General features: G+C 38.4%; 1 protein-coding gene across 1 annotated transcript; it reads right to left on the bottom strand.

Moving 5' to 3' along the window:
- Positions 1–10,099: 10,099 nt before the first annotated feature.
- On the bottom strand, positions 10,100–11,266 carry LOC100670091 (olfactory receptor 5G9-like). Its single transcript, XM_003421362.3, has one exon. The coding sequence runs from the start codon at positions 11,042–11,044 to the stop codon at positions 10,100–10,102; it is 945 nt and encodes a 314-aa protein (XP_003421410.2). The 5' UTR covers positions 11,045–11,266.
- Between the last annotated feature and the right edge of the window lie 232 nt (positions 11,267–11,498).

Raw genomic sequence — 11,498 nt, 5'->3', positions numbered from 1 at the left:
TCTTTTCCGCTGACCCTGTACTTTGCCAAGCATGGTGTCTTTCTCCAGGGAGTGATTCCTCCTGACAATGTGTCCAAAGTATGTAAGACACAGTCTTGCCATCCTTGCTTCTAAGGAGCATTCTAGTTGTACTTCTTCCAAGACAGATTTTTTCGTTCTTTTGGCACGTTTCAAAATGCTACCTAGTTTTCAGGATGGCTTCAAAATAACCTCCTGCAATAAAGCCTTCCTTCTGAGATGTGCTGCCCAAAGTGATTTCCCCGTCAAACTTTCAAAAACATGTTGTCATAAGGGAACTTATCAGTGCTACCTTGTATTATGATGGCTTCTTGTAGAGCTTACTATCCCGTACAAGACTGTGATCATTGAGGATGGAGACTATCGCTTAAGTCAATTCAACAGATACTAACGGTGTCCAGGGAGGTACTGACATGGCTGCACCGGACATGACGTACACCGATGCCATGAACTTTAGAGAATCTAACGAAAGCTCTGGTCCTTTCCTCTGAAGTAACGTGCATGTACACAGACACAAAACGTACATATGGTTTCAAGGACTTTGCAGCCCTCCAAAAGTCATTTTTAGGCTTTTAAACATCCTTCCCAAGCCTTCTATCTTAATAATACTTTAAATATTAAAAGAAACGTTACCGATATGTGTATTGTAATTGATGAGCTAACGCTGCCATCTAGTGGCCAGGTTTAATACCACCATAAGAAGGAACCATTACTGTGTTTTCATTGAGACTGTGATAACAGTACATGACTAAGAGTGAAAGAAGAAAAAAATACATGTTTCACTAAGAATGTGAAATTGGGCTTGTCACAGGTACTGCAAGAATATACTACAAAAGAAACTCTGGCCCTCATATTCTAAAATAGACTAAATATTTAAAACTCAGTTCTTAAGCGCCCAGGGTATAAAGTCCTTTTGAGGGAAACTAACAAAGAAATTGTAGAAAGACTAATATTGACCTTCCCAAATTCCTCTCACAATGACACTTGAGGAAAATAAAAGCTTGATTTGCTCAATCGGGTTTTAAAAAGTTCAATTGAATCATTACTCTGTGCCAATCACAGCGCCAGGCTCTGCTGATTTAAAAAAAAAAAAAAGACATTTTTCCAAGACGTATAAGGTAGAATATATCTATTTCTGAGCTACTAAAATAGTGTATGCTTTAATCAGGAGCAGATGATGTCCTATGCCTTTCTAATGAGCATATGGAATTTTTATTAACCTAAGTAATGATAATAGTACCATCAGTCACCACCTTCTGAGGGCTTACCTGTATTATCTGATTTAATTTCCATAATAATATAATGTTATCCTGACTTCCTAGATCAGTACAGTGAAGATAAGAGATATAAATAAATTACTCACAGTCTGGCTGGCTGGCACCAAAGCGAGGGCCCTTCATCACTCTACCATACCATATAAAACATGCATAAGGGGGGTTCCTAATTACGAATCACTCCTGCATTACAGAAAATCCTCTTTTGTTCAAGGTGTAGTACCCATTTAACCATGTGGGACTCCATTTGCTGGTTTTGTATGAACTGTCTTGCACCTGTAGAGCACTTCTACTTTATCACTAAGTTTTGGTGTCAGGGTTAATGAATTGAGAAGATTCTCATCATTTTTTGCACTCTGAAACTGGTCAGTCAGTTCGAAAACAGCACAAGGTTTTGGTCATTTTATTATGATTTTTTTCAGAGGCCCAGGGCTGCCTGAATCCTACGTTTTGGACCATCAGCCTGATCACTTCCTAACACAGGGCCTTCTGGAAAAAGGTGGATGAAAACACACGGCTTACCTGAAGGGGCAGTGTGTCTGCTTTCTTCTCCTGAGCCAAAATCTCAGTGTGGGGATCTTATCATCGTCTGTCCAATCTTACATTATGGGAAACTGAGAAGTGATGGGTGAGCATGGGCAAACTAAAAAAGAAGAGGGAATGCGAAAGATTGCTAGGCTGTAAGGGGGCAGTGGTTTGGTTTACCTATCCCAGAACATGAAGAAAACTTGGTCATATGACAATACTCATTGCTGTCGAGTAGATTCTGACTCACAGCGACCCTATAGGACAGAGTAGAACTGCTCCAATAAGATTTTCAAGGAGCGGCTGGTGGACTTGAATTGCTGACCTTTTGTTTAGGTGCCATAGCTCTTAACCACGGCACCACCAGGGCTCCCACAAAGGAGACTGGAAAAGACAGACTTTAATCTCCAATTTATATTAAAGAAGAAGAAATAGAAGATAGGACACTTATGCTGTAGAGGTAAATGGAACTTACTGGCTTCTTTTCTTTTCAGCCATTCTTCTCCTCACATGAGCTCAGTTACCATGATGGTGTTAGTACAATAACTGAAATCATAAATTTTGGAGTCTGGCAGCCTGAGTTAGAACATAACCACATTAGATACTAGCTACATGATACTTCTTCCTCCCTAAGACATACCCCACCCTATTACCTCTTTTCTCTTTTTGTCATCATATTGATCCCTGTCTGATTTGCCTTTTTTTACTTGCCTCTCTCCTGTCAATGGAAGGTTAGCTTCACAGACGAAGAGACCTTGCCTGTCTTACACTGCTATATTCCAAAATCTGAAATGTTGTGCCATCAAGTCAGTTCTGATTCATAGTGACCCTATGTACAACACAACGAAACACTGCCCAGTCTACTGCCATTCTCACAAGCATTGTTATGTTTGAGCCCATTGTTGGAGCCACTGTGTCAATCCATCTCATGGAGAGTCTTCCTCTTTTTCACTGACCCTCTGCTTTACCAAGAGTGATATCCTTTTCCAGGGACTGGTCCATCCTGATAATATGTCCAAAGTACGTGATTAAGTCTTGCTATTCTTGCTTCAAGGAATACTCTGGCTGTATTTCTTCTTAGACAGAACTGTTCATTTGTCTGGCACTCCATGACATCTTCAATATTCTTCACCAAAGTCATAATCCAGAGGCATCAATTCTTCTTTGGTTTTCCTTATTCAATGACCAGCTTTCCCATGCATATGAGGCGATTGAGAGTATAATGAGTTGGGTCAGGCACACCTTATTCCTAAAAGTGACATCTTTGCTTTTCAACACTTGAAAAAGGTCTTTTGCAGCAGATTTTCCCAGTGGGATATGTCCTTTGATTTCTTGACTGCTGCTTCCATGGGCATTGATTGTGGAGCCATGAAAATGAAATCCTTTACCACTTCAATCTTTTCTCGATTTATCATGATATTGCTTATTGCTCCAGTTGTAAGACTGTTTGTTTTCTTTACCTTGAGGTGTAATCCGTACCGAAGACTGTGGTCTTTGATCTTCATTAGTAAGTGCTTCAAGTTCTCTTCACTTTCAGCAAGCAAGGTTGTGTCACTTGCATATCAAAGATTGTTAATGAATCTGTCTCCAATCTTGATGCCACATTCTTCTTCGTACAGTCCAGCTTCTCAGGTTATTTGCTCAGCATACAGATTAAATAAGCGTGGTGAAAAGATACAACCCTGATGCACACCTTTCCTGATTTTAAAACACACAGCATCCCCTTGTTCTGTTCGAATAACTGCCTCTTGGTCTATGCAGAGGTTCTGCATGGACACAATTAAGAATTCTGGAATCCCCATTTTTCATAATGTTATCCATTATTTGTTATGATCCACACAGTTGAATGCCTTTGCAGAGTCAATAAAACACAGTATTATTATCTGGTATTCTCTGCTTTCAGCCAAGATACATCTGCCATCAGCAATGATGTCCCTGGTTCCACAATCTCTTCCGACTCCGGCTTGAATCTCTGACAGCGTACTGCTGCAACTGCTTTTGAATGACATTCAGGAAAATTTCACTTGAGTGTGTTAGTAATGATATTGTTCGAAAAGTTCCCCATTCTGTTGGATCACCTTTCTTTGCCATGGGTACAAATATGGATCTCTTCCAGTTGGTTGGCCCAGTAGCTCCATTCCAAATTTCTCTGCATAAATGAGTGAGCACCTCCAGTGCTGCATCCATTCATTGAGCCTTTGTTGTTGTTGTTAGGTGCTGTCGAGTCGATTCTAACTCATAATGATCCTATGTACAACAGAACGAAACACTGCCAGGTCCTGTGCCACCTTCACAATTGTTGCTATGCTTGAGCCCATTGTTTTTCTCCAATTCCTTCAGTGCAGCTCAGACTTCTTCCTCCAGCACCATGGGTTCTGATGATATGCTACCTCCTGAAATGGTTGAATGTTGACTAATTCTTTTTGGTATAGTGACTCTGTGTATTCCTTCCTTCTTCTTTTGATACATCCTGCACTGTTCAAATTTTGTCCATAGAATCCTTCAAAATTGCAATTCAAGGCTTGAATTTTTTTCTTCAGTTGTTTCAGCTTGAGAATGCAGAGAGCATTCTGCCCTTTTGGTTTTCTAACTCCAGGTCTTTGCACATTTCATTATAATACTTTACTTTGTCTTCCTGAGCCACCCTTTGAAATCTTCTGTTCAGGTCTTTTACTTCATTATTTCTTCCGTTGGGTACATTCAAGAATAAGTTTCAGGGTCTCTTCTGACACCCGTTTTGGTCTTTTCTTTCTTTCCTGTCTTTTTAATGACATGTTGCTTTCTTCATGTATCAATTCATCAATTAGGAGTTGGTTCATACACATTTGTTGAATTAATAATAAATTATTTTAGTCATTAAAAATACTGTTGACCCCAGGACACACTTTTAACTCAGCACTTCAGTCACTCCTGAGGTTCACCCTTTAGCCAAAGATTAGACAGGCCTATAAAACGTAGTTCAACCTTGTATATGAGACTAAAAGGTGAAAAGGCAGAAATGTGGGCAAAGCTGGACAAATGGAAATGGGGAACCCAAGATCAAGAAAAGGAGATTATCGGCACATCATGGGGTTGGCAACCAATGTCACAAAACAATATGCATATTAATTGTTTAATGAGAAGCTAATTTCCTCTGGAAACTTTCCCCTAAAGCACAAGAAAAAAATAAATAAAAATACTGATGAGGAGAATATTTAATAGCAAATAATTTTATTAGAAAATTTTTAGGCTTCATGATTTAGTTAAAAATAGGCTAAAATAGTATTTTTATGTTTAATCTTGTAAAAATAATATATACTTTATTATTTATATATTATTAATATATATATAAATATATATTATTATATTTATAATAGAAATATATGTAAACAGAAAAATACTGAAAGAGTATCAGCAAAAGATTTATTGTCGTTAGGTGCCGTTGGGTCAGTTCTGACTCACAGCGACCCCACGCACAACAGAAAGAAACTCTGCCCGGTCCTGTGCCGTCCTTATAATTGTTATGCTTGAGCCCATTGTTGCAGCCACCCTCATTGAAGGTCTTCCTCTTTTTCACTGACCCTCTACTTTACCAAGCATGATGTGCTTCTCCAGGGACTGATCCCTCCTGACAACATGTCCAAAGTATGTAAGACACAGTCTCTCCATCCTTGCTTCTAAGGAGCATTCTGTTTGTACTTCTTCCAAGACAGATTTATTCATTCTTTTGGCAGTCCATGGTATATTCAATATTCTTTGCCAACACCACAATTCAAAGGCATCAATTCTTCTTTGGTCTTCCTTGTTTATTGTCCAGTTTTCAGGTGCATATGATACGATTGAAAATACCATGGCTTGTATCAGGTGCACCTTAGTCTTCAAGGTGATATCTTCACTTTTCAACACTTTAAAGAGGTCCTTTGCAGCAGATTTACCCAATGCAATGTGTCTTTTGATTTCTTGACTGCTGCTTCCATGGCTATTGATTGTGGATCCAAGTAAAACGAAATCCTTGACAACTTCAACCTTTTCTCCCTTTATCATGATATTGCTTATTGGTCCTGTTGTGAGGATTTTTGTTTTCTTTATGTTGAGGTGTAATCCATACTGAAGGCTGTGGTCTTTGATCTTCATTAGTAAGTGCTTCAAGTCCTCTTCACTTTCAGCAAGCAAGGTTGTGTCATCTGCATAAAGCAGGTTGTTAATGAGTCTTCCTCCAATCCTGATGCCCTGTTCTTCTTCATATAGTCTAGCTTCTCTGATTATTTACTCAGCGTACAGATTGAACAGGTATGGTGAAAGGATACAACCCTGATGCACACCTTTCCTAACTTTAAACCGTTCAGTATCCCCTTGTTCTGTCCAAACAACTGCCTCTTTATCTATGTATAGGCTCCTCATGAGCACAATTAATTGTTCTGGAATTCACATCCTAGCAAAAGATTTGGCATAGATTATCTATACAAATAAAATTATATTACAATTTAATACAATTTTTTATGTTAAATTTCTGTAAGATTTATAAAATGAACTCTGCATTTTGTTTTATAAAATGGACTTTGCATTTATATATTTCTGAATTCTATATTAAAAAAAAGAAAAAGAAAAACCCATTGTCATTAAGTCGATTCCAACCCATAGGGACCCTATAGGACAGAGTAGAACTGCCTCATAGAATTTCTGAGGAGCACCTGGTGGATTCGAACTGCAGACCTTTTAGTTAGCAGCCATAGCTCTTAACCACTATACCACCAGGGTTTCCTATGCCACCAGGGATTCTATATACACTATATAAATATACACCTATAGAAAGATATTAGAAATAAATATACCAAAACAGTCACAGTTTTTCTGTGAGTAGTGGGATTCCATGTGATTTTCACCTTTTTGATGTTTTAAATTTTTTACATTAAGTTTAAGCCAAAAAAAGTAGTGATTTTATTGCTTTTCCCAGTCTACAACAAGAAAAATCATTTAAGGTGTGTATTACATATTCTTGTTAGTCCAAAAATCCTTCTGATTATACAATAATTGAAATAAATTGGAATATTTTCTCAATTCAATTTTTTTTTTTCTTTGCCACGTTATTTAAAAAACAAGAAAAACATTTTAAAAAAGCCATGGTCAGAGATGGTGATGAGAAGAGGTCTGTGGTGATTTATGGAATCTCTAAGAGGACACAAAGGCTCTCATCACACTCACTGGAATCTTTTGCTAGGTTACAGACAGGTCTGCTCCCCATCAGCATCAGATTTTCCTCAATCTCATTATATTTGGCATTGGAGTTGCTCGTGCAAAATTCAAGGAGATTGAAGTTAGCCACCCATCACCTTGAATTCATTTCCGTGTAACAATGTCCAACTGCCCACTCCTTGAATAAGCTGCCCATATCAAGAATCTGGTCAAAAGTAGAGAGTCTACACAGGTAATCCCAGTGTGCTTCAGAGAAGTTTTAAAACATCTGAAGACCTGATAGCACCTGATCCATTCCAAAGACTGGGTTCTGCATCGAAAAATGTCTTAGATGCTCAGGGGCTTATAGTCGGCTGTGTCCCCTTTCATGACCAGCAACTCATTCGTAAATTGTTTATGAAACTTTCTCCTTTGAGTGACACATAAAATGTGACATAGCCTGTTCTGGTGGTATCTCCAGACCTTATGAGATGAATAGAATATAAGACGTGTGAGTCGCTTCATTTCTTTCACCACTGCAGCTCCCTGGCCACAAGGATCAAGTATTATGGGAGCAGGATGTTTGACTGTGATTTGGTTCAACAATTGCTGTTGAGAGTCAGGGCGGCCACAGGGTGACCACGAATGCCCTGGCCTTACTGTAATATAACTACTTCCCGGATTGTCTCAGAGGTGGCCAGTGTCACCTCCCTCAACCCAGAGGGAGCCTGGGGCTTACAAAGACTCCTAAAGGTCATGCTTGAACCAAAGCTACCTGGATCCTAAAAACCAGGGTGAGAACATAACTGGCTGCTGGTTAGCAAACATTCAGATGAAGGAAATTTTCTTTACATATTTTTCCTAGTCAAAATCATAGAGAAAAGAGATCAGACATGTGAGCATACCCTGCAGCGTTAAACTTACAAATTAGAAATTTTACTGCAAAAAAAATGTATTAGGGGTATTAAAAAAAAAAAAGTGGGAATGTTTCAAGAACCTTCCTTGGTTGTGGGAATCAGATAACAAACCCGACTTGAGTTCCTGAGCATGAGTTTTAATTTTTATTTTTCCAGGAAAAAGAAGGAACAGGAAAGGTGGGCAAAATGGCAGAAATTGAGCAGCTATTCCTTTACGCATTCATCCAGAATCATTGCTAAGGGGCCTAGAATCATAGGGACACTTAGAATAATTGCAATACTCAAAGTAGGTCCTACTCCTCCTGGGGTGGAAGGAAATGATCGTGACACTGACGTTCTAGCAATGCTGCCTAAGAAAACATTCACTTGTCCAAGAGCCATACCATGCAATTCATTTGGGCAGGGGGCTTGAGCTAAATCTACACCCTATGTTTTCCTTGTTTATCACCACTACGCCCTGTCTCTTCCAGCTTTTTTTTTTTTTTCCTCTGTCCACCTGTATAAATTTCTATAATCTAGAGAGAAATTTTATATTTTTAGATTATGTTCAACTATCATGGCTAAAAGTGCCTGAAGGCTTTGGCTTATACCAAAGAGACACTTTTCAAAAATCATTTTAATTTCCTTGAAAATAATTGTAATTCTCTTGAATTCTTCAAAATGTTTTCAGAGGGGCAGAAAGGTATTAATTTTTTTTTAAGTTTATCCCATTGTATTCCATTTTTATTTGGAAATAACCAAAAAAAGACAAACATGAAAATGAGGTACAAATTTTCTGTATTTTAATTTTCCTCTGACAGCCATTGCCCCTGTATTTGTAGAATTTTTCTGGTGTTTCTAAGTCACTTTTTTTGCATTTTATTTTTAAGCTGATGGTAAGCTCTTCCTACTTAATTATTCTAAAATAACTAGGAAGAACTAAATACCAAATATTAAAGTAATAATTGGAACAACTTAAGGGTCAAATACGTAGAGAGACATCTGGAAACTATTACGAGGATTTGTCATGGGGTAGAAAAGCAAGATTATACGGATTTTATTTTTATTGTTCGTCTGCTACTGCTTGTCTGTATTTTCTTTCTTTTTTTCCTGTGATGATTATGACTTATTTTATTTCTAGAAGACAAACATAAAGAAAATAAGCATTGAAAGAAATTAAAAACTACATGACATGGGGAATTCCGCTTGCTTGAAAAGTCAGTGTAAGCTAAGTAAGCCTTGTCTGCTTGATGTTTTCAGTTCTGCATATAGGGGTGGGAATATATATGCTGTTCTGATGAATCTCATCTGCTTTGGACATTTAAATTGCTTTAATTAGTGTGATAGTATGGTTGTTCTGACATTTTTACATTTTATCGTATTCGCAGTAAAGAAGGTGTTTGGGGAAAGTAGAATTTTTCTGACTCTGTGGGTCACCAGGAATTTTTTTTTATCATCTATAGTGTCATTGGTGGCGTAGTGGTTAAGTGTTACAGCTGCTAATCAAAAGGTCAGCAGTTCAAATCCACCAGGCACTCCTTGGAAACTCTATGGGGCAGCTCTACTCTGTTCTATAGGGTCGTTATGAGTTGTAATCGACTCAATGGCAATGAGTTTGCTTTGGTTTTGGTATAGGGACATTGGAAGAAGCCTTCATGGTGTAACAGTTAAGCACTCAGCTGCTAACCAGAAGGTTGTCAGTTCTAACTCACCCGGCTACCCCATGAGAGAAAGACCTGGAGTTCTACTTCTGTAAAGATTATAGTCTAGAAAACCCTACAGGGCAGTTGTACTTGAAACTGACTTGATGGCACCCGACAACAACAACATTGGGACATTGGAGTCTGGGTGATGCAAATGGTTAGCACACTTGACTGCTGACTAAAAGGTTTCAGATTCAAGTCCACCCAGAGACATCTCGGATGAAAAGCCTGGTGATGTACTTCCAAAAATCAGCCGTTAAAAACCATCTAAAGCACAGTTCTACTCTGACACACATGGGGTCCCCACAAGTCAGAGCCAACTAAATGGTAACCAATATAGGAACATTATGAAATGCAATCTTAACCAAAAAAAAAAAAAAAAGTAGGTGGTAAAATAAAAGTTATGTGGAAGGATGGAAGAATGCTATCCCAAAATATTACAAATGGTTTAGCAACTTGTGATCATGACCAGGGCATCTAACCGTCATCTGGATGCTTTTTCTTTTATCTATTTTCTATTCTAGATGGGACTTTAAGTTGTGATGCAAAGCTTCCACCTTGTGATCATCCTGTGAATGGCATCTTTCACTTCTTTATTTCTTAAGCTGTAGATGAGGGGATTCAGCATGGGAATCACCGTTGTGTAGAACACCGACACCATTTTATTGAGGTCCAGAGAAAAAATTGCCCCTGGCCGCACATAGATAAAGAAGAGAGTGCCGTACAAGACAGAAACAGCTGTTAGGTGGGAAGAGCAGGTGGAAAAGGCTTTGTGCCTCCCATCAGTAGAGCGGATCCTCAGGATGGCAAGAAGGATGTAAAAATAGGAGATTATAATGGTCAGGCTACTGACGACTAGCACAGCTCCAGCCACAATGAAGACTAACAACTTGTTGATCCATATATCAGCACAAACGAGAGAAAGAAGAGGAGACATGTCACAGAAGAAATGATTGATAATGTTGGAGTGACAAAAGGGTAATTGAAAAGTAGCTATTGTGTGAGTCATGGTGTTTAGGAATCCAATGGTGTAGGATCCAGCCACCAACTGTATGCAGAGTCTCTGGGACATGGCAATGGAATACAATAATGGTTTGCAGATGGCCACATAGCTGTCATAAGCCATGGATGCCAAGAGAAGGCACTCAATGGCCACAAAAAAACCAAAGAACCACTGCTGCAAGGCACATCCCAGGAAAGAGATGACTTTCCTTTCCTCGAAGAAGTCAGTGAGCATCTTGGGGCCGACGACTGAGGAAAAACAGATGTCCACAAAGGACAGGTGGCTGAGGAAAAAGTACATGGGTGTGTGAAGACGGAAATCTACCTGAATAAGGAGAATCATGCCCAAGTTTCCTGTCATAGTAACAAGGTAAAAAAACAAAAAGAGCAAGAAAAGGAAGACCTGCAGCCGAGGGTGGTACTTTAAGCCTATGAAAATGAACTCTGTGATCCTCGTAGAGTTTCCATCAGCCATTGGTTGGCTTTTGTCTCTATAGTGAAAAAAACAAAGAACTGATAACTCATGCAATTTAAATTTCTTAAAATAATAACATAATACAAAGGAAAAAATTAAAGGTTGAATTTACTTACGAACATTGATGTAAAAGAAGTCTCAATAAAATGTTAGCAAATCAAATACATCACCATCCTAGAAACATGACTTAACTGTTTTTAAGAGAAAATTAGAGTTTAACTAAGAAACAATTCATCATTAGAACACCTAGAAAATTATTCACTACATTTATAGATTAAAGGGAAAATAATTTGAAATAAAAGTTTGAAAATAATTTGATAAACTGCAGCCATTGAAAATATCTTTTCACCCCCAGATGCTCTGTTAACCCAAAGCTAAAACCACTCCCAAAGCTCATTCTTCAGACAAAGTTTAGACTGAAATATGAAACATAAACTAATACTCTTGAAGAGTG

The sequence above is a fragment of the Loxodonta africana genome, chromosome 7, assembly GCF_030014295.1.
Source record: "Loxodonta africana isolate mLoxAfr1 chromosome 7, mLoxAfr1.hap2, whole genome shotgun sequence".
Classification (NCBI taxonomy): Eukaryota; Metazoa; Chordata; class Mammalia; order Proboscidea; family Elephantidae; genus Loxodonta; species Loxodonta africana.
Note: the sequence above shows the minus strand (reverse complement) of the source record. Positions and strands in the feature narration are given on the sequence as shown.